This window comes from Calidris pugnax, unplaced genomic scaffold, assembly GCF_001431845.1.
Source record: "Calidris pugnax isolate Ruff unplaced genomic scaffold, ASM143184v1 scaffold371, whole genome shotgun sequence".
In the NCBI taxonomy this organism is placed as follows: Eukaryota; Metazoa; Chordata; class Aves; order Charadriiformes; family Scolopacidae; genus Calidris; species Calidris pugnax.
Genome location: NW_015091373.1, coordinates 124,707 through 147,168, shown reverse-complemented (window position 1 = coordinate 147,168; position 22,462 = coordinate 124,707). Strand labels below are relative to the sequence as shown.

At 45.7% G+C, this 22,462-nt stretch overlaps 2 protein-coding genes and 1 long non-coding RNA gene across 7 annotated transcripts in view; 2 read left to right on the top strand and 1 right to left on the bottom strand.

Annotated features, from left to right (window-relative positions):
• The window catches only part of MSTO1 (misato 1, mitochondrial distribution and morphology regulator), a 5,337-nt gene extending 636 nt beyond the window's left edge, over positions 1 to 4,701 (top strand). The window contains exons 2-11 of the mRNA XM_014961218.1: positions 159 to 207; positions 895 to 1,033; positions 1,161 to 1,278; positions 1,368 to 1,502; positions 1,613 to 1,765; positions 2,288 to 2,419; positions 2,574 to 2,755; positions 2,967 to 3,068; positions 3,179 to 3,297; positions 4,300 to 4,701. Coding sequence (XP_014816704.1) covers positions 159 to 207; positions 895 to 1,033; positions 1,161 to 1,278; positions 1,368 to 1,502; positions 1,613 to 1,765; positions 2,288 to 2,419; positions 2,574 to 2,755; positions 2,967 to 3,068; positions 3,179 to 3,297; positions 4,300 to 4,538 — 1,368 coding nt within the window. The 3' untranslated portion in view covers positions 4,539 to 4,701. The remainder of the gene's footprint in view (positions 1 to 158; positions 208 to 894; positions 1,034 to 1,160; positions 1,279 to 1,367; positions 1,503 to 1,612; positions 1,766 to 2,287; positions 2,420 to 2,573; positions 2,756 to 2,966; positions 3,069 to 3,178; positions 3,298 to 4,299) is intronic.
• A 105-nt stretch (positions 4,702 to 4,806) lies between these two features.
• The window catches only part of LOC106899477 (GON-4-like protein), a 32,331-nt gene continuing 14,675 nt past the window's right edge, over positions 4,807 to 22,462 (bottom strand). For 4 of the 5 annotated variants that reach the window (XM_014961312.1, XM_014961315.1, XM_014961314.1 and 1 more), the window contains 18 exons: positions 21,429 to 21,627; positions 20,273 to 20,359; positions 19,636 to 19,807; positions 18,812 to 18,956; positions 18,487 to 18,637; positions 17,678 to 17,794; positions 14,891 to 16,624; positions 14,054 to 14,294; positions 11,650 to 11,831; positions 10,931 to 11,128; positions 10,241 to 10,384; positions 9,649 to 9,792; positions 9,222 to 9,341; positions 8,822 to 8,935; positions 8,130 to 8,337; positions 6,439 to 7,222; positions 5,890 to 5,992; positions 4,807 to 5,395 (listed from right to left, as the gene is read on the bottom strand). In XM_014961312.1, coding sequence (XP_014816798.1) covers positions 5,246 to 5,395; positions 5,890 to 5,992; positions 6,439 to 7,222; positions 8,130 to 8,337; positions 8,822 to 8,935; positions 9,222 to 9,341; positions 9,649 to 9,792; positions 10,241 to 10,384; positions 10,931 to 11,128; positions 11,650 to 11,831; positions 14,054 to 14,294; positions 14,891 to 16,624; positions 17,678 to 17,794; positions 18,487 to 18,637; positions 18,812 to 18,956; positions 19,636 to 19,807; positions 20,273 to 20,359; positions 21,429 to 21,627 — 4,993 coding nt within the window. In that variant the 3' untranslated portion in view covers positions 4,807 to 5,245. The remainder of the gene's footprint in view (positions 5,396 to 5,889; positions 5,993 to 6,438; positions 7,223 to 8,129; positions 8,338 to 8,821; positions 8,936 to 9,221; positions 9,342 to 9,648; positions 9,793 to 10,240; positions 10,385 to 10,930; positions 11,129 to 11,649; positions 11,832 to 14,053; positions 14,295 to 14,890; positions 16,625 to 17,677; positions 17,795 to 18,486; positions 18,638 to 18,811; positions 18,957 to 19,635; positions 19,808 to 20,272; positions 20,360 to 21,428; positions 21,628 to 22,462) is intronic. The other variant, XM_014961316.1, reaches the window with a different exon arrangement.
• Positions 5,391 to 8,000, top strand: LOC106899478. Its single transcript, XR_001414048.1, has 2 exons — positions 5,391 to 6,079; positions 7,389 to 8,000. It is a non-coding gene; the product is annotated as an uncharacterized LOC106899478 (long non-coding RNA).

Here is a 22,462-nt window from a genome sequence, read left to right as displayed (position 1 = left end):
CCGGAGGGTGAGTGTCCCCTGGGGTGGCAGGGGTCCGGAGGGTGAGTGTCCCCGGGGGGGCGGGGGTCCGGAGGGTGAGTGTCCCCGGGGGGGCAGGGGTCCCGCCCGGGGAGGATGAGGCGAAGCGTCGCGTAACGGCGGTGCCTGTTCTTCTTCAGGAGGATGCTTCCCCGGACGGGAAGGGAAGTACCAGTTCTGCGGTTCAAGGTGTGTAGGTGTTTTCTGGGTGTTACTGATCGCGTTGTGTCTGGTTTGCGCTGTCACGGTGGTTTGCTTAGAACCATAGAATGGTGCAGGTTGGGAGGGACCTTTCAGATCACGGAGTCCAACCATCAACCCAACCCTGCCCAAACCCCACTGACCCATGGCCCTCAGCACCACGTCTGCCCGGCTTTTAAATCCCTCCAGGGATGGCGACTCCCCCCCTGCCCTGGGCAGCCTCTTCCAGTGTCTGACAACCCGTTGGGTGAAGAAATTTCTCCCAATATCCATCCTAAACCTCCCCTGGTGCAACTTGGGGCTGTTTCCTGTTGTCCCATCGCCTGTTCCTTGGGAGAAGAGACCGACCCCCCCTGGCTACACCCTCCTTTCAGGGAGCTGTAGAGAGTGAGAAGGTCTCCCCTCAGCCTCCTTCTGTCCAGGCTACTTGCTGGGATCAAAGTGTTCTGGAAAGCTAGAACAAGCCCTGTGGCATGATGGATGACTTGTCAGGGACCAAGCACGAAGGGAGAAGGAAAATTATGGGATAATATTTATTTGCTTACAGAAAGATGGGTCAAAGAGCAGGAAATAGGTTAAGAAACTGGGTGAGATAAAAAGCTGTCGTTGTTTTCTTTATTCAATGGGATGTTCTGAGTTGAAAAGCCCTTTGCTCTTCACATCCGTCCTATTCAGGTGCCTCTCCTACCCCTTCACCACCCGCTGTTTCCCAGGAGGTTCCGTCGGGCGGCAGCGTGCGGAGCTGGTCCGACTACCTCCATGTGCGCCTGCACCCCAAGAGCCTCTATGTCATCCCTCAGTACATGCACGATGGGTATGGCCTGGAGCTTTGCTTCAGAATCCGTTCTCCAGAACAGGATCTTAGTTTTGCCTTCAAGGAAGAATTAAGAAGTGATAAAATAAGCTTTCCCCCCTACCCCAACCTCCTCTTTTTTCCTTAGGGACTGTGGTTGTCTAGAAGCCTTTGGACAAGGTGAAAGTCTCCTGCAGGATCCTGGCTGTGTAGAGGAGTTGGAAGATCGGTTGCACTTTTATGTTGAAGAGTGTGATTACCTGCAGGTTTGACAGCTTGGGCTGAGCTCCTCTTTCTTTCAAGAAACTTTCTGTTCAAGATTCAGTGGAATCTCAGACACTGCTGTTTTATGCAGGGGTTTCAAGTCCTCTGTGACCTGCACAATGGGTTCTCAGGAGTTGGTGCCAAGGTGACGGAGCTGCTCTGTGATGAGTATTCAGGAAAAGGAATCCTGACCTGGGGCTTGACTCCAGTCTCCAGTAATGTGGAAGTAAATAATGAGGAAAACCAGGAAGAGATGACAAATTTGTGCCCGATCTGGGTGAGACCGTTTCTTGCTTGCATCTTTAAGATTTTAATGGTTGGATGTTTTTCCCCCAGGATTCTCAGAAGAATGTTTACAGAGTGATGAACACAGCCCTGGGGATTGTCCGTCTCTCCAGTCACAGCTCACTCTTCTGTCCCCTGTCGCTCCGTGGGAGTCTGGGTGTGAAGTTGCAGCCCCCCGTGACGTTTCCCTACATAGACTATGACGTATGTGCCATTTACTTGGAAACACCTGCCCCGAGGGCCTCTCATCTTTCTCCCATTTACCACTCTCTAAAAGCGTTTTCTGCACCTGTGTTTTCACCAAGGGTTTTTCAGGATGGTGTTCTGCTAAGCAGACAAAAATTTGTTTCCTGCTTTTTCAGTGTTAGCGGGGGCTTCACCATCAGCTTTTCATTCCCATTGTTTGCTTGTACTTTAAAAAAATGTTATCACATGTCCTTTTTCACAGTCTTCCTGTGGGTGTACTGGCTTCAGTTCCAGCAGTAAAAAAAACACTTTATGGCATTATCCTTCCCAATGTGGGGGCTGTGACTCTAGCCTGGCTCGAGCACGAAGAAGCCGCTGACCGTTTGTGGCAGTTTGTTCACAAACAGCTGCCCTGCTTGGCCCAAACCTGATCGAAGTGTGAAACAACCTGGATGGGCAGATTGTGAATTGTGCAACAAAAAGGTGTTTAAGGAACAGCTGAATTTCACACCCCCCCCCCGGCTTTGTCTCCCTCCGTAGCCATCACTCAACTACCACAGCAGCGCTGTTTTGGCGGCAGCGCTTGACACCGTCACGGCTCCGTACCGGCTCTGCGCGTCCCAGGGCTCCATGATGCACTTGGCTGAAACGCTCACCTTCTCTGGGAGGAAGGTGAGGGCAGAGGGAGCAGCAGCCTCCAGCCCTCTCGGCTCTGCCTCTGCCGTGGCCAGAGCCGCTGTTCCCCGTAGCACCCCGGTGGGCACAGACAAAGGGACACGGGGAGTGTGTTCTTTGATGGTGAGTCGTCCCCCCTCCCACCCTGCAGGTTGTGGCTGCCTGGGCTTCGCTTCCTTTCCCCGCCCGGCGCGGCTGCTTGCTGCCCGAGGCTCTGTGCGCCCACCCGCACGTCCCGTGGACACTCCTGTCGCCCTGCGGGGAGCGGGGGACGGGCGGCTGCTTCGCTCAGTCTGTTGTACTGCGAGGAATCGGCAAAGAAAGTCCCATCAGGTACCGTTTGAACTCTGGTGCTCTTGGCAGCAGTGACCTTCCCAAAGGAATTCTCAATCCTATGGGGAGCGTTGGCTGAATGGAGAGAGAAAAAAACAAACCAAGTCTGGTGAGCCAGTCCATTACACACTACTAACATTGGCAAAAGAACTAAAAAGCAGTCGCTGACATTTTCAGTCAAGGCCCCTGGAAAAATTGGTTTTCTTTGCAGCAGCTCTCCAGGAAAACCGCCTAGTTCAGCCCTCCATGCCTGCCCAAGCAGTGAGGAGGCTCTGCAGATGTACTTGAACGCACTCTTTCCTGGGATATTCAGGTTGGTAGCAGTCTTTTTTTTTGGTTTGGTCGGTTTTTTTAGAACAGGGAATGTTAAAACTGAAGGTAGAGCAAGTTTTGGGTAACTTCTTTTCACTGTCTTCCTTACAGCACATCCCATGTACTTGGGCAGCCATGTCCTACCCAACCTCCGTACCCCCAGTTTTTTTCTCCTCTTCTGACTACACAAGGCTTTCTCCTGGATGAACCTCCCCATTATTCCTCAGCAGGTAACAAGAGCCCCTTAAACTTACTTTGCAACAGAGAGTGCTCATGTGGTAATCCCAAGGCCACGCAGTTGTGGGGGGGAGGACAGACCGAGAGCAGCACCAAGGAGGACTTGGGGATGGTGGTGGCAGCAGCACTGTGTGCTGGCAGCCCAAGCCACCCGCACCCTGGGCTGCCTCCCCAGCAGTGTGGCCAGCAGGGCGAGGGGGGGATTCTTCCCCTCTGCTCTGCTCTGGGGAGACACACACCCCTCTCCCCACCCCTCTCCCAGTGCTGCCTCCAGCTCTGGGGCCTCAGCACAGGAGAGACATTGAGCTGTTGGAGCGGGGCCAGAGGAGGCCCCGGAGATGCTGGGAAGGCTGGAGCCCCTCTGCTGGGAGGGGGGGCTGAGAGAGTTGGGGGGGTTCAGCCTGGAGAAGAGAAGGCTCCGGGGAGACCTTGGAGCCCCTTCCAGTCCCTCAAGGGGCTCCAGGAAAGCTGGGGGGTGTGTGTGTGTCTTGATCAGGGAGGGGAGCGATGGGACAAGGGGGAAGGGTTTGAAGCTGAAAGAGGGGAGATGGAGCTGAGATGTGGGGCAGAAGTTCTTTGGTGTGAGGGTGGTGAGAGCCTGGCCCAGGTTGCCCAGAGAAGCTGTGGCTGCCCCATCCCTGGAGGGGTTCAAGGGCAGGTTGGAGGGGGCTTGGAGCAACCTGGGCTGGTGGGAGGTGTCCCTGCCCAGGGCAGAGGGGGACCAGTTGAGTTTTTAAGGTGCATTCCCACCCCAACCAGTGTGTGATTCTACATGGCAGCAGTAGGGTCTAACAGGTGAGAGAGAAGAATTAAAAAAAAAAAAAACACCACAAAAAAACGCTCCAAAACCAAACCACGTTGGAGTGTTTTTAAGGGCAAAAATCATGAGTGTTAAGCAACTCTTATGTTACATTCAAGTAAAGCAACTGCTCATAAAGGAGAACAGGGAACAACTTTGATTTGGTGCATTTAAACAACGCCGTTTTCCCTTGCAGCTGTGGAGAGCATCCCCGTGCTGGCAGCCCTGCAGGCAGCCCCGGTCCTGCGTGCGCTGCTCTATGGCTTGTACAAGGATCTGCAGAAGCTGAACACACGGCGCTGGGGCAGCTTCTTCTCTGCTGGAGTTGAGGAGGATGAGTTCCACGAGGCCCTGGAGGAGCTGAGAACTCTGTCCCAGTGCTATGAAACAGGGGCTGAAGTAGATGAATCTGAAGATGACGCAGAGTCAGACTAACTCATCTTTATTAGAGAGAGCGGAAGTAAGAATAGCTTTATTCTGAGAGGGATCTTAAAGCCGCTCCCTTTAACAGTGGCCCAACCTGCCTTCTCACTGCAGCAAAATCCTGTGAAAAAAGCTGGCTGAAATTGTCCAGCTACCCTACAACTGCAAGTAAAGGAGGAAAGCTGATTTTTTGAGGGGGTGTTTGCCCGTATTTGGGTTTTTTTCCAGGACTCTGCAAAATGGAGTTGCTGCACTTGTTAGAGTAAGACCACACAATAAGTACATAATTCAGGTTGTAACTTTCCCACATACAATCAACACAAGGGGAAAACTTACAAAAAAAAAGTGTTTGTTCCACATGAAAAGAGAGATCTTATAGTACAACATGTACATGTTTTTTTCCAAGGCTGGTGGCCCCATCTTCACCCCGGAGTGAGGTCAGTGTCCACAAGCATCACTTCTGGCAGTTGACTGTTGAAACCCCCTGTGTAGGGTCCAGAGCACGTTACCACCCTGACACCTTTATTCCTTCCTTCAGTTTGATACAGACTGAGAAGTGCAGCAGTTCAGAAGTGCAGCAGGAAAGTGAACCAAAAGAAAAAAAAAGGTGCCATCTGAAGTACCTGTGCAAACATCTACCCACAGCACCCATCTAGCAGCAAACCGGCAAACATGTCTCCCTCTGATGCAGTCAGGAGCTTATGGAGCCAGAAAAACCCTCAGTCATCAGGTTCCTCCTCAGAAAGCAGAAGATCTTTATCTGACAACTGGTCTGTGTTACTGGTGCTAGTGGCATCCTCCTCATCTTCAGAGCTCCCGTCACAGGAGGTATGGAACAACCGCATCAGTTCTCTGAACCTGTGGGATACCTGAAGAACAAAGGAAATCCAAAGATGAGCAGTGACCTGAAGGTGATAGGAAACTTCCATTTCATATTATGAATTCAGGATGTTTTGTGCAGTTATATTCTACTGACTCGCAGGTGAAAAAATGGGCAGTTTGAGAAGATTCCTGGGCAGTGACGTGGGGAAGGTTAAGAAACCCCGACAGATTCCCAATGTACTGAAGCAGAAGGCCGAAGACCCTAGTGGCAGCCACAGAAACAATTCTGGTACCAAATACAAGGTTAAAATGTCAACAGTGACATTGTAAAAAGGACTTGTGGCAGTCAGAATTTTTGTCTGACAGAACAGATGAGGGTTTGGTTGTTGGCTTTTTTTTTTTAATTTTGGATTAGGATTGTTTTTCTCTGATGCAAATTAAATTTAAGTTTGGGAGACCAGTATGATGGCAAACCTCCACCTATCCCTCCTCCCCACATCCCTTCCCCCTTGAAGCTTTCCCCCCCCCCTCCTCCCCTTACCTCACTAGCAGTCTTGTTGCCCAGTTTCTGAGAGATGGCCTGGAAGGTTTCCAGCTGGGCTCCCTTCTCCTGGCAGGTGGTCAGGATGACCCTATCGGCCTCCCTGTGAAACAGCACAAGAGTTAAAAAGCCACCGAAAACAAGTGCTGGGACACATGGACCACCACAAACCTGAGAGGCCTGGTCCCAGGTGAGGATAACAATCACAACAGTTCTGTTACCAGCACCACCCAGCACAAGACATGGCACTAAGCAGAGATGCATTTAGCCCGTTTTTAAGCTTTTTGAAGGAGAAAATAAATTCTTTCCCAGCCTGAAGTACTACAATAATTACACTGCCACAAGCAGATAGCATTTCTCATAGGACCAAGAGGGCAGCGATGCCAGACTGTGGGTAGATGAAACAAGGCGGGAATATTCAAAGGGAGGGGCCAGAATACACTAGAAAATGGGAATACAAAATGAAAATAAATGATATTCTATAATATGAAAGCGTAAGCCAACTACTGAAGGCACAAAGGATGTAAGATGCAGTTCAGGCAGATGTACCTGGTCCAGAGGACAACCTTCTCCCCAGTCGAGCTGACTTTGCTGTTCTTTGCACACACAGTTGCTTCTGTGACTCGCTGCTGTTGTTGCTCCTGCTCCTCTTCCTTCTGCCCCATGGAGGCAGCAACCGCTCTATATTCCAGCTGATGCACCTGGAAGCAGCTGGTTGCATTTGCCTTTGATCTGTTCTCGGGGAAGTTTCCAGTGCAGCCTGGATCATCTGTTTCCAAACTGCACTCACCAGGGGTCCAGGAGCTGCAGCTCTTTCCCAGTGGTGGTTTTCTACCTGCCGTTACCCAGCCCTGCTTTGCTTCAGGTTTTCCTTCCTGAGGCAAAGGTGGTCCCTCCATTTCTTTCACACCCGATTTTGAAGCCTGACCGAAGACACAAAGCTTATCTGATGAATCAGAGTAAAGCCCTTTAGTCTGACACAAACTCCTGCCAGAAGAGGAACCAGGTCCCAGTAGATCTTGTGCTGCAGCAGGAGGAGAGGACGACAGCAGATTTCTGCTCAGCCCGAAGGAAGCCTCTGCATTTCCTTGGTGGGGCTGCTTTAGTCCCTCACCCTCTCTTCCCTCAGTGCAGGGAAAGTCTTTGGTTTCTTGAGGTAGTTTTAGAGTCGGTTTTTGTAGATGCGTGCATTGGGGGCCAGTGATGGAAGAGTCACTGCCCTCTGCAGTGTTCCCAGCAGCTCCAAGACCTCCTTCTTGAACCTCATCAGGCAGCGCAGCTTTTTCAGAAGACGCATGTCTGCTGGAGACAATCTTTCCTTCCAGGGGAGGTCCTGATAATAAACCCAAATAAGTTCAGACTAGCTGTTAGTAAGAAAAAACTTCTGGAGGCTTCATTCACTTACTTTTTAAGAGGGTGGTTTTTAAAAAAATTATTTTGCTGGAGATGTGTGTAAATGATAACACAGTCTGAGAGCAGTTCTGTAATTCTATCTGCAGTTTACCCACCCTGTAACTCGAAGGTGACATTCTGCAATCAATGTTCTTCACCACTGTGGGTTACTAAACCAGCTGCTGTGCAAAGAAGTGATGAATGCATGAAAAAGCTTTAGTGTGCAGCCCAGAACAACATTCTCAAGTGAAGCACATGTTACTGCTGTTGGCACCCTATTTACACAACCACTCTCAACCAGGCACCAGGCTGCATTTCACCAAAACCACTGTGTTTAACCTGGGTGCTGTCTCAAACAGCAGCGTTAAGGGAGATCTGGCTGCTGAAAGGAGAGAGAAGTCTCTTTCAGGTTATTTACCCTGCAATAATCACATTCCCCTTGCCTGTACCAGACTGAAGGAAAAAACCAAGTAACATGAAGGGGATCATTTAAAAGATAAGACAGATGTAGACTTTGAACTGCTGTGTTAAAATGGAAAAAAACAGTATTATGGTAGCTCTGGGAATGGGTTCAGTACGTCAGCAAAAGAAGCTTAAACGTAGCATTCATTCTGAAAAGGGGAGAATATTTCTCTAGTCAGGAAAGCTTATTTTGAAGGGAATGCTCTAGATATATGCATGTTTAGAGCATCCAGATTGGATGAAGACAAGGAAAAAAATGAAAGAAAGATTATTAGAAGTTCTCAATAACTCAATAAATTTGCATTACAAGGCCCTATACCTCTTCTTATTTGTGTGAGCCCATTTGGAGATGAATGTACCTGTCCGTACACAAGACTTTCACACACCTGAAGCCAGAGTCTCCACTTTCCTCGATAGAGTTTTGGTTCTGCTGTGGACATCCTCTCCCTCATCTCTGTTCTCCAGATTTTCTTCTGCAGGTTCCTTTGACATTCCAGAATCCTTCCCTTCAGGCTGAGGACTTGACTCTTGTTGAGCAAGGCTTGCAGTCAGCTCCTGAGAATCTTTAGCTTTATAAAATTTGTTTTCAGATACCTGCAAATCAATACAATTAGAGATGTGGTCTATCAGTTCAAACCTCACACTCCGGCCTCTGCTTCCAAAGCATTCCTTGCCCCTACCAAAGGCTTCAGTTTAGCACTATGTTTGCACTTAGAAAACTGAATCTTTTTTTTTATTATTAGGAGCAGGCATTGTTCTTTTCACATAGTGGCCATACAAGCATCTTCCACTAAAAAAAAAGCTTATTCTTAAGTCAGAAGAACATCAAAACTAACACTATTTAGCACAGCAAGGAGGGGCAGTAGAAAGTGAGCAGGAGACGGAGAAGAGGAAGGCCAGGCAGAGCCCTCAGAGCTCCCAAGAGGGAGATGCTACTGGTCATCTTTCCATTTACTTTCTTCCTCAATACATTTGGAGACATGAGGCCCGAGGCCAGGCAGATCATCACAACAGGGAGACTCTTGGCAGGACTCTACTTTTCCACTCACCACTCTGGTGACTTGGCCTATCAACTAACCTTACTACTACAATGGCTGCAGCTCCTCCTTTTGCTTTTCTTTAGCTTGAGATCGCTACTCCCTTCATGGCAGGAACATGAACATTCCTTCATCCCATCTACCCACTCGACCTCCTGGAAACAGACATACTCCATCTGACAAATGTGCAGGGTACACAAAGATGACAGTCAGGGGAAGGTTAACCCCAGAGGGAGCCAGGAAGGGCCACTCTGCGCACACCTGGAGAGAACTAAAGCGATTATGCTGCCAGCAAGCCAAGCAAAATGGAAACATTTCAATCCCCTTTCTTCAAATCATTATGGGCTGTCGTCATGTCTCTTGGTAAGACACATTTACCCTCGCAGGCATGCATTTGCTCAGAGTCCATATATGTGGACTAGTGAGATACCCCGGGCCCACCTTGTCATTATTCTGGCCTCCAATCTCTTTCCGTTTCTTATTTTTTGTGGCTACATGCATCTTGGGTGGCTCATCCTCCTCTTCTACATCTGGCAAAGACACCTCTTCAAACCCATCAAACTACAAAAAAAGAAACAGAGAAGAACTGCTCTATTGTGACAGCTCTTCAGCAGACCAAACTTCATTTTCCCTATGAATTTCTGAATATTGAGCTGAGCTCCAGGACTCAAGAAGTTCAATTACGTTAGAAGAGAGAGAAATGCTGTAAAAAAAAAAAAAACAAAACTGAAAAATTTGCTTCACTCCACCAACACCCATCCCACCCTGCTGCTTCCGTCTCTCTGGAAACACAGCCTCAATTTGAGTTCAAGCATGTCTAGTATCTCTGCTTTTATCTTTTCTGGCCTTGGGGAAAAGAGTGTTCCACCTCATATTCCTTCTCTTCTGTCCAGTTGATCTCCTCAAAGTCTCCCATGCGGCTGGCTGAGGGCCTTAAGTGATCAAAGAAAATGGAGAATTCATCCTGCAAGTGGTCGTGTCCTTTCAACAGTTGCCACATTTGGGTCTTCAGCTGAAAGAGAGAAATCCAAAGAAAAAAAATCAATGTTTCATTACACATCGTCACATTCTTCTCAGAAGGATTTCTTAAAGCAAGTAGAACATCAAGGCTCATTAGACCTCCACCATGGAAGTTTATGCTCGCATTGGTGCTGCTTCATCAATATTTTGAGATCATTCCACATCCAGCTATTCAATTAACAACAGAATATCCCTCCAGAATTGTGGGCAGACTCTGCAGGAGACACTAAGCTAAAATTTCATCTGCAAAGTGATAAAACCAAGGTGGAGGTAGGAGAGAGGAGACACACAGCGCCAGTTCTCTACCACGTCCCACAGAGGGAGATCACACTTGATAAACTCCCATGGTCTCAAAGAGCAGCAGAGGGGAGGAGGGAAGCAGGGCAGCAATGCCATTCTTGGGGTTTTGAGAGACAGGAGACACCAGGATGCCCGATTACCTCTGTGATCTCCTGGGGGAGGCAGTCTGCACAGCTCTGCAGGACTTTGATGATCTTTTGATGGTGGGCAGGATTTTCAGCAAAACAAATCTCCAGCTGCCTGAGAAACTTCCGGCTTTTTTCAAATGCTTGCTGCTCTTCAAACTGACCAAAAGAAAAAGATTCACCCCTCACGCTCAAGAATATATTTCCAAGCATCTCTAGTTGGCTTAAGCAAGTTACAAACTGCCTGTCTTGCTATTTGTTTCCCACTTGTTTTGCCACCCATTGCAGAACTGGGAAGAGGTGGAGGAACAGAAACAAGACTTTGTATAATCAACACTCATGTGAGCTATAAAGTTTTGCTTCAACCATAAGACAGGAAAACCCAGAAAGAACGCAAGAGGTGAAAACCTCTATCTTACAACGTGAAAGACTGATTTGTGAGACAAGGGAACCACTCCACTTGCTGCACGTTGTCTCTGCAGTCAGGTTCTGCAATATAAGACTGATTCTCCACGGTAACACTGAGTATGAGACTTAAAACAAACACTAGACTTTTAAATTCTGATTAATAAAACAGCAAGGTAAGCAAATTATTTACCTGCTGTTTACTTTTCTTGCCTTAGGAAGAGTCCCTTATTCTTTCACTCCCACAAGCGTCCAACATTGCCTGCTTAAAAATTTGGTCTCCTCCTTTCTTATACCTACCAGTCCACACTCCAAAGCTTGTTCTGGTAGAAGAAAGGCAGCAAAGTCTGTGAGCAGCTGTGGCCAGTCATGCAACAGTTTTTGTAAAGTGGAATAGAGATCCACAGCCGTTCGCTTGTCTGTGCTAATCTCAAACTCATAGATAACACGCAGAAAGTCTTCATACTTTCCAGGAACATGCTGCAAGGCTTCACGCACCTGGAAAAAGCAACAGACCTTTACAGAACTACATAACGTCCAAGAAGGAGACAAGTTAATTTAGTAATCTTTGATCTCTAAATCTCAGAATTTACACAGTGCTTCCAGTTTCCTTGAGCCAACCAAGTCTCTTCCTTAAAGATAAATCTGAACTGCTCACAAGAGAGAAGGGAACCAAACCCAAGCCTATGAGATCCTGACGTTAAAAGGAGCCCTGTGTTGTGGGTTGCCTGCAGCCAGCAGCTAAGCACCCCCAGCAGCCACCCACTCTCTCCCCGCCTTCCCCAAGCAGGACAGGGGAGGGAAGAGCAAAAGCTAGAAAACTCATAGGTCAAGATAAAGGCAGTTTAATAAGTACAGGAGACCACCATATGGGGTGCTATGAAGAAAGATAACTCCATCCCAACCAGATCCAGTACATCCAGTTAGAACTGGCAGTTACAGGGCTCAGGCATGAACCGTGTTAGAGGACTCTAAGTGTCCAGTATTCCTCGTTCTGGGTTACACCTAGCCTGGCTCACCCTGGTTAGATAGGCTTGGGCAAATGCCAGATCCTTCTGTTCCCGCAGGGGATCTCTCTCCAGGATGTCTTCATCATACAAGAGCAGTAGCTTAGATGTATCTTTGCTAGCACGAGCCCGTCCCCTCTTATTTCTGGTTCTGTGGGAGCTCCTGCTCTTCCCAGAGGCTTTCATATTTTCTCCTGTGAAGAAGCACAAAGCAACCTGTCCAGGTACTCTTCACATGTTCCCTCGGCTGGCAGACAACTACTCTTTAGATCAATATTGCAATAGGAAAAGTAGGTTTTCAGAGTTAGCGATAAGTTAACTGTTTGCACTCTCCTGGAAGTGTATGAGCAGTATGTTTTTCATTAGTTAGCTGGCCTGACATATTTCAAATTGTCCGTTTCTTTTTATAGCGTCTGATGGGGGAAAAAATCTTGATACAGGAACAAACCCCTTCTGGCTGTTCCTCAGCTAGAACCTGCCCAGAACCAATAGATCCATCTCCTGCATACCAAGGACAAAAAGAGCATAGTGGGCGGACAGAGATACGATACGAGCATTGGAGCTGGCTGTAATGCTTGCAAATTAGTCTTTCACTGAATTTCACTGAATTTCACTGAATTTCTAGAGTTGGAAGGGACCATAGAGATCATCTAGTCCAACTCCCCTGCTGAAGCAGGATTGCCCAGAGCTAGAGCATGTTACTCAGGACTGCATCCAGGCGGGTTTTGAAAATCTCCAAGGAAGGGGACTCCACAACCTCCCTGGGCAGCCTGTTCCAGGGCTCTGTCACCCTCACCGTGAAGAAGTTTCTCCTCATATTTGAGTGGAACCTCTTATGTTCCAACTTGTGCCCGTTGCCCCTCGTCCTCTCACTGGGAACCACTGAAAAGAGTCTGGCTCCCTCCTCCTTCAACCCTCCCTTGAGATACTTGTAGGCGTTGATAAGGTCTCCCCTCAGCCTTCTCTTCTCCAGACTAAAGAGTCCCAGCTCTCTCAGTCTCTCCTCATAAGGGAGATGCTCCAATCCTTGAATCATCTTTGTAGCCCTACGCTGGACTCTTTCCAGTAGTTCCCTGTCCCTCTTGAACTGGGGAGCCCAGAACTGGACACAGTACTCCAGTTGTGGCCTCACCAGTGCAGAGTAGAGGGGGAGAATGACTTCCCTTGACCTGCTGGCTACACTCTTCCCTATACAACCCAAGATACCATTGGCCTTCCTGGCCGCAAGAGCACACTGTTTACTCATTGTCATTTTACTGTCCACCAGGACCCCTAGATCTTTCTCTTCAGTAGTTGCCTCTAGCGGGTCCACCCCTAACCTATACTGGTACCTGACATTTTTCTTCCCCAGGTGCAGGACCCTACACTTTTCCCTGTTGAACCTCATGAGGTTCTTCTTTGCCCAGCCCTCCAGCCTGTCCAAGTCTCGCTGGATGGCAGCACAGCCCTCCGGGGTGTCAGCCACTCCTCCCAGTTTGGTATCATCAGCAAACTTGCTGAGGATACACTCTGTCCCCTCGTCCAGGTCACTGATGAATATATTAAACAGCACGGGTCCAAGTATTGACCCCTGGGGGACTCCACTGGTTACAGGCTTCCAACTTGAACCTGCTCCATTAATAATTACCCTTTGGGTCCTGTCACACAGCCAGTTCTCAATCCACCTCACTGTCCCCTCATCCAGCCCATACTGCCTCAGTTTCCCAATGAGGATGTTATGGGAGACAGTGTCAAAAGCCTTGCTGAAGTCAAGGTAGATGACATCTGCTGCCCTCCCCTCATCCAACCAACCGGTCATGGCATCATAGAAGGCTATCAGATTGGTCATACATGATTTACCCTTGGTAAACCAGCTTATTATTTACAGGAATAGAGTTAACATCACAGATAAATAACTGCTGTCACAAAATAGGGAATGAAATACTAAGAGTTGCTACATCACAATTTTGATGTCTTTAGATTAGGAATCTTTTGGCCTAACGGGCTGAGGTCCACTGCTCTTCATCTACCACTTGCTAGGTTCTGCTAAGGTATTATTATGTTTCATTTATTTTTCCCCAACATGACTTTGTAACACAAAATTAAATTTATCAAAATTAAATTTAGCAAAGATTTGACTATTTAATATTGTTCTTATATAGATATGGGTATTAGCTGACACAAAACACAAATCTTACACCTGCAAATTTTTGAAGCATAAATGCATTACAAGGGACTAAAGACACTTGGTTCACATGCACAAGGGCTTCTATGCTAAAAACTGTTTTCATAGAGTTATGACTGCTGCAAAATTTAATTTCCAGATGGAAAGCATCTGGAAATTACCCAGGTACCCTTTCCCCATTGTTTTGCTTTTAATGCAGAGAGCAGCTCTATTTCCCCATGCCCTGGGTCCAAATAAACCCAGAGAACCCACCTGCTGGCATTCTGTGGGCTTCCACCTGCGGGGCAGCCTTTGTCAAGGGGAAGGCAGATTTAGGTTCCTCTGATGTATCACCACATACTTCATCATCTTTCTGTAAACTCTCTATTCCTTCCCCTTCCTCCTCCTCTTCCTCTGGCTCAGAGTTCTCCTCCTGGGAATTCTCTTCTTCAGAATCTCCTTCTTGGCTTAACCGTCTCTCTGTTGCGAGCCAAGTAAGTTTTTCCATTGTCTCCTTAGAAAGCCACAACAACAAAGATGTCACATTGTTTTCTTTCAGTGTTTGTTTTCATGTCATTCAGCAACTAGCTCATTCCATCATAATTCTAACAGCCAATTTCACAGATCAACATCTGACCAAGCAGAGGATTCTACTGAATGGGTAGAACTCAACAACAACCACAACTGCCTATTTTTGTATCACACACCTAATTAAATTTGAGAATCTGCCACTTATAAAAGCCGTAAGTCAGTGGGATTCTGTAATGATCATCTCAGTTCTTAAAGGCTTGCTGGAATTGTGACCTGACAAATATTTTTCACTTAAAATACTTCTTAAAGGACAGCCTCAGCTGCGGAAGTCCTTACAACTCAGCAGAATTTATATCTGCATATTGGCAAAATATCCCTTTAGTTTGGACTTAGAATCTACTCGGGAAGATTCGTGGTGTCCAATTTCTCAGTAAAACAGCGTGATACCATGCCATTCTATGGCTAACAGACCATTTTTCTAATTGGATTCCAATCGTTATTTGCCCTGACTCCACTAGGGTGTTTCAGGATCATGGGTATTTGTCATTAACAAGTTTTTTTAGTTTTGTTTACTTTTACCTGGAGTTCTGGCACTGAAAGAATAGATTCTTCTGAGGCTGATGACATTTCTTCATCTTCATCTTGCGTAAAATCATCAAAGTCGTCTTCTTCCTCTTCTTCTTGTCCTTCTCTCTCTCCTCCAGCTTCAGGGCCAGCTGGTGTCCCAACAGACTGGCCATCTATACTGGATGAATCCTCTGGTCTTCCTAGCGGACTACTAAATTCTGCCTCAACATCTGCTGTGTAAGGAAGATTCTTTGGAGACTCACTGCTTACTTGTGGTCCAGCAACACCACCTGCATCCATCTGCTGTTCACCCTGGGGAGATGACTGCAAAGCCCGTTGTTCTTCTCCCTTCTCATCACACAAAGGATGCTCCTTTTTAATTTCTTTCAGGTCATTTGAACATGAACATGCAGCCTCCATGTTCAGCTCCTGGCCAAGATCCAGCATGAATTCATCCTTCACTTCAGCACATAAAAGATCCCTCTTCTGTACTGGATTTACTTCCTTGCTAGCATCATTTGAATCTTCAGGCTCAATTTTCATTGTTTCATCTGTATCTTCTAAATGAGGCAAGAGGTCCACAGACAATGGCTCTGAAGCATTCCCACCTCCTTCTACCACTGCCCAGCTACAGCAGTTACCTTTATTTACCTTTTCCTGACCACCATTATTTGAAGTGCCAGGATTTGTACTACTCTCCTTCTTGGGGGAGACAGTGGAGCATGAAACATACAGTTCTGGGGGTTCAACCTTGGGCTCCAATGTGGGATAGTTATTTTTGTTGTTTCCAGCTGGGCAGGAAGGAACCAGATTCAGCTGTTCTTCATTTTCACCAACAGATGATGCAGAAAGACTAACAGGGTTAGGAGAGACTAACAACGAAGGGATTGAAGAAGTCACTAGAGGCTGATTTAATGGACATGGGAAAGTAGATGGATTTACCAATAAGGTTGTAACTGGAATAGCCTGAGTGCCTCTACCAACTGTTGTGTTTATGGGCTGAATCATATTGCAACCATTGCCTATATTAACCACTTTCACTGTGGTAGCAGGTACAGTAAGGATGACAGGGGATGGCTGAATCAAAGGCGAAGTCTTTATCAGTGAAGCAGATTTTGTCCCTTTTTTCTTTTGGTATCCCTTACGAACACAAGGTTTGCGTATTTTTGCTCCAGCCAAAGCTGGCAACATCAGTTTGGGCTGAAAAGTTACTGGGTTTGAGGAGACTAGAGCTGGTGGTACAGCACCTGAGAAAGCTTGTCTGGAGTCTGAATGCGAAGCGGACAGCACATTCTGAAATTCCAAACCATCCCCACTTCCCACTACTGCTGGAACATTCAAAGGCTGCACTCCTGGCACCGTCTGCATAACTGTAGCTGGCTGGATTAGGCGAGGAATCTGAACCATAACTTTGCTGGGAGGAGCTTCTGACGGGGACAACTTCACAGTTTTCTGGATGTTAGCGTTGGAACTGGGCTGCAGACAGGGACTCGGTCGAATGAGGACAGGCTTCAGAGCTGAAGACCTCTGCCTCCTCCATGCTCTTCTAGAGAATCGATTGGCAAGGGGCTTCAAGGTCAGTACTAGTCCCTTTGGCATGAGTAGAGGGTATTTTTCATCACATTCCATGTCTGAAGTTTCCTTTCCTGTCCCCAAAAAGACAGATTCTGCATCAGGTGTACCTGGCATCTCCCTGGCATCTTCTGCTAATTGCTTCAGTTCCCCCTGGATGGAGGACAAGCTTGCCTAAAGGGAACAGGAAATCATTAGTCTGGTCCACAGGCTATTCCTCTCTCACCACCTTCAAACAGCACCACAGAGGGCAACAGACAGCAACTTGCTTCTAAAAGTAAAGTGGTTTTTATTTACTTTCTATTACTGTATAGTGCTTTATATTAAGTTTTACTCCAAAGCCTTCAAAAGAATCTCAGAGCCTGAAAACAACAACCAAACTGAATTGCTTTATAAAGGTTCCTTAAGCAAATACAGGAATATATGGGAAGGAAGCTTCACCGTAACAATGAAATACAATGGTCAATTAAGAGAACTGGATTTTAAGGCATCCAAGTCTAATCTTTTCCTCAGGCACAGTCGTCTTTGACCAACTCGCAAACATGGTTATTACACCTCCAACTTAGTCTTCCTTGTGAAGAGTCTCAGAGAAAGAATCCTTACAAAGCGTGAGACATTTGGGTATAACAGAAGTTAACAGCCACATTCCAGGTGAAGATAACCGCAATAAAACCCACTCCAAAACCCCAGATTTCTTCTTTCCTCTTAGAAGGTGAGGTTTTAAGGGAGAATGTGCCCTCTCACGGCTGTACTACAGTGGGTAAGATGGTAGCACCACTAACCATAAGGCAAGGGTCAGACTACGTTGATTAACAAATCAAGAAAGCCAAATAAAAAAATCAACACATCAAACCAAAGAAATTAGAAATACACTGATGTAGCAGAACAATGGTGTGATAACAAACACTGTGTGTCTGTGATAACTTCAATTCTGTGCTGCAGCTGGGCCACCAAGCACTGAGAGCAGTGTATAACGCTTCAGGTTGCTAAATACTCCTGTCCTGGCCACATTCCCTATCTAGGCTCAGGGTGACATGGGCTCCCATGCAATACAATCGGACCACCTTTTGACTTCAGAGCTGTAAGCTAACCAACAGCTCACTCTGACCTAGGCTGTATAGAAAAGGGAAGAAAGAAAAAACAGACAACCAAGCAAAAAAAAAAAAAATCCCAAAAGAAATCAACCAACAACAAACCCTGTGCTGGATGAAGAATAGCAGAACCTACCTTTAGCCAAAATGGCAGGCGATGTTCTTCTCTCTCCACAGGTGGCTTCCACTCATTAGGCTGGATTTCCTCACAGCACTTGAACAAAACGGGCAACTGTTTTGTCTTTTTATAGTACTATGTGGAGACAGGAGAGAACGCAAGACAAGATGACTGCAGTGAGATCACACATCCAACAACTGCTGGGAGGAAGGATGAGAACTGTGCTCTGCAACAGTGCCCATGTGAATAAAGTGATTCTCATCACCACTAATTTAGTAAGGTACTACCCACAGAAATGTGAAAAAAAAGAATAATGAAGGCTGAACAAGAGCTCATTGCCATCTTGGTTTCTCTCAACAGAAAGCATGAAGTTCTAGCAGACGTGCAGGTGAACTTGCTTTAAGTGCTTCTGGTTCTTATTCTTTCTTCAGCAGTGGCCACTGGCTCATGGGAGAGGGTATTGGGCCTGCTGGACTCTCAGCGTGACTGGAGATAGCACTTCTGTTTAAGCTTCACTACTCAAAGCTTATTTGTATGAATTTGTCAGGATTACCGAAGCCACAGTTGTACTAGGACTGTCTGCAAGTACTGGGCTCTAAAGAGTGAAAATAGTAATATAAGCACTTGCAAAGTACAGAGAGAATAATGTCTTTTTGAAGAAATCCTTGTTGCTAATAAAAGGATGACATTTGCTTTTAAGAAAGCGTCAGCACACATATGAAAAACACATCTCTTGGAATGAACAGCACATCTCTTCTTGTATAACAAACACCGACCAGAGACACAAATCTGAAAATACCAAACCATCATCTGAATGCATCACTTACTCTGATGATATTATCAGGGGCTCGATTCATATTGAGATTCTTGATTCGTACTGTAAGCTGGTGGGCAGTTTTTGTTGGCAAGAGGTACTTGCTGATCAAAGGCTTTGGGAACTCTGTCCCTTCAAAATGTTTCAAACCTAAAGCTAATAAACTGAAGAAAGGAAGGAGAAAAAAAAAAAAAAGATAAAAAGTCTTTTAGACTAATTGCTATTTGGATGTGCTCTTGCACAATACACAGATATCCCAAAAGTTTGCATCCTAGAAATTCTTTCGAACAAAGAAGTCTCATCTGTATGCATTTTACTCAATAATTCTAAGCACCTACTTGTCCTCTGCCTTGGTGAAGATAATCTTGTCCCGGGGAGGGTTTGCTTTCAAGGAACATATTGGCAGTAACTCTGGATACATGAAGACTCTCCTTGTTGCCAAAATCCATGCCACTTGCTTTGGCAAACATGGAAATTCATTGGCTGCGAAAAGAATTACCAGATAAGGACAGACATATACATGGACAAGTAATGTTTTTCACAAGTGACTTCTTGAAAATAGTTTCTTTTACTCCCTACACTGCAAAAAGAGAGACTTTCTCCCTGGATTTTAGAATTTACATAGTTCTTAGTTTTTGCCCTTAAGTTTACAAGAGCAAAAGGTAAAATTACTTCCCCCTTCCATCTTTTCTTTTGCTCTATAATGAAAAAGCACTTCGAAAAAGCTCTCTTTATTTCGAATTCACTCTCTAGATAGCAAAAAAAAAAATAATAAAAAAATCCCAAACCCAGTATTTGAAACCAAGTCTGGAGCTTTTTTTAAATAAAATACTCCACTAAAGGGAGTATTTTCTTGATGTGTGTAAACCAACACATCCAGTTTCATGGACTTCTGCAGCTCCAAGCATCATCCACAGAACAATAAACGGCAGGATTATGATGTCAAACAAGAGTCAGCAGCTCATATAACATGCTTTACTGTGTTGCAAGTTTAAGAAGTAAAAACTATCCACTTAGTTGACTACCTTTTATCTAAAAATACCTCACAAGATTAAAAAAAATTAAAAATTCATTCCAAACGGCAGTCTGAACCATACTCATAGCACGAAGTATCACTCCCACTGTCACTGCTCTCCCACCTCTCGTCCCTTCAAATACAAACCACTCTTCTTCACGGCTTTGCGAGGGCTCCAGTCAACTTGGACTTGGGCATGAAAGTCTTCGATGAGCTGCAGCGCTCCCTTCAAGTTACATGGCTGGAACATCGTTTGAAACTTGGGATTGAAGGACTGACGAAGGAGCGTAGAGCTTCGAGCAAAGTTACCGAGCTCGCTCTGCAAAGTCAAACACAGAAAGAGATAAAAGAACATACCCTCAAATGGAAGGTAAAGAAAAGCAGTGTTACAGCTCTTATTTTTGAGCATTACAAATTTAGGAACAATCACAGGAATTATTTTTTTTTCTTTTAAATTCCCCCACTTTCCAGAAACTTTCAAGGTCACAGAATGTTCATTAATTACAAAAGCTGTATTTTTTGAACCGTGTTTTCAGTTTTTCCAAGAAAACAAACAAACAAATATTCAAAGACATGCCAATTCCAAGCACTATTAGTTGGCACAATGCAAATTATTTCTCTAAGTACCGAGCATGCCTGTAGTAGGCTAACAGCATCATCCCCTTATTGAGTGGTAGTCTCTCTCAAATTAATGGGATCAATTAATAAACTAAGCTTTCTAAATACTTCCAGTAGCAAACAATCATTACAACTCATGTAGCTCTGATTTTAAACATATCCTTACCAAAAACATCCTGGTAGTACTGGCCTCTGAACTTAAAGCGGGGTTGGAACTTGCCAGAAGATGGATTTGAGTCAGAAGCTGAACATGCTTGAAGAATAAAATCAGACAAGTGTTTTTCTTTAGTGTATCAGAAATCCAAGAAACTGGAAAGCATCAGCATAGAGGCACAAGAAATATCTCTTGGGCACCCCAAAAACCACATTCTGACTTCAAAAAACCTTTTAAGCAATGGAAAACTGAGGGGAAACTAATATTCACTGACAGGAAGCTTATTACACAGATTTTTGAATACAGCATCTGTTCAAGTCTTAGAGCAGTTTCCTAGCTTTCGTGCCAAAGTTCTATAGCATAACAATTAATATAGAAAGGACATTTTTTTCCTAATTAAATACTTCAGTATTTCTTCAGAAACAAGCTGAACTCCCCATAGACACATGAACACCATACATCTTGCTTTACAGATGAAAAATTGAAAAGGTCATTTACTCTACACATCTAATGGAAGATCAATTTCTTTAGCTTGTGTTTCAGAGGTCTGTGTCCTCTCCTTGCTGCCACAGACCAGGACATGACACTGCATAAGATATGCAGAATAATAAACAACTACCCAGCAAGACTTGTATCAAGTGTATGCCAAGATCAAATTGAGGGTAAGTCTCAAGTTTTTGCGAAGGAGTCCTCTTAAACTTTGTATAGATATGCGAAAAAATTCTCTACAGCTCCTCATCTATGCTGCTGACAGCTTTTAAAGTGTTCAAATTGAATTTCTACACAGTTTTGTGTGGTGGGAGGAGGAAAAAAAAGAATCGAAACTACATCAAGAGTAATATCCTCAAAAGGTAATACGGAAGTTGGTGAAAACAGGATTTTGACAGATTACAGTCAGAATTCAACCACGGCCAAGGCAGCTACCTCACACAATAATAATACAGATGCCAAGAAGTAAGCTCTACTTTGCATATTCAATTCAAGTTGTCTTTCAGTGTGGAATCAGGCATGTAAATATCTATCACCTGTTAAAACTCCAACTTCAAATGTAGCTTTTTCAATTAATTTCTTCAAGTGCCATGCCAAAGCGCTTGCTGTGCAATTGGCTTCCCCACCCTGCAGCATACAGCAAATATTCACTAGGTCAGACCAGATAACACACTATTACCTGCTGCATTTGCTGCTGGAGCCTCTTTCTTTGCGCACTGTCCAGAACAAGGCTCTGGAGAGGCTTCTCGTTTTGAGGTTTTGATTTTTCTACCTCTTGTGGTGGCTTGATTGAGGACTTTTTCATTCTCAACTGCTCAAGTTGTTCCTTCACTGTCCGGTGTTGTTCATTCAGTAAATTGGCCAGAGGCTCTTCAAATCTGTTTGAGAACAGGCAGACCAAAATATAATAAGAATATGGTTTAATAACCATTTATTTAGAGTATTTTACTGTATATCTGGGATGCACAGTTTAAGAACTATCATCCCTGTACTACTCAACACTCTGACAGTGTATCTCAACTTGAGAAAACAGTTATTTACACAGCTGACTTTTACATAAGCCTTTTCATCTACCACAGCACTGCTGTAGTTCTGGGATGTAACACTTCACCCATGTATTCCAAGGAAAGCGTCATGGTTTAACCCCAGCCAGCAACGAAGCACCACGCAACCACTCCCCCACCGCCCCCAGCGGGATGGGAGAGAGAACTGGAAGAGTGAAAGTGAGAAAAGTCGTGGGTTGAGACACAGTCTGATAAGTGAAGCAGAAGTTGCACGCGCAAGCAAAGCCAAACAAGGAATCAACTCCCTGCTTCCAGGGGCAGGCAGGGATCAGCCATCCCCAGGACAGCAGAGCTCCATCACGTGTAACAGTGACTTGGGGAGACAAACGCTATCACTCCAAACCTTCCCCCCACCTTTCTCCTCCTTCCTTTCCAAGCTTCAAGCATTGAGCACGATGCCCCATGGTCTGGCATACCCCTTTGGGCAGTTGGGGTCACTGTCCAGGCCCCCAGCCCTCGCTGGCAGGTGGTGTGAGGAGCAGAATGGCCTTGGAACTGTGTAAGCGCTGCTCAGCAGTCACCAACTCATCCCAGTGTTATCAACGCTGCTTTAGGCACAAATCCAAGACAAAGCCCATCCTAGCTTTTATGAAGAAAATTAACTCTACCCCAGCCCAAACCGGCACACACAGCACAGGTCTTGTGTACC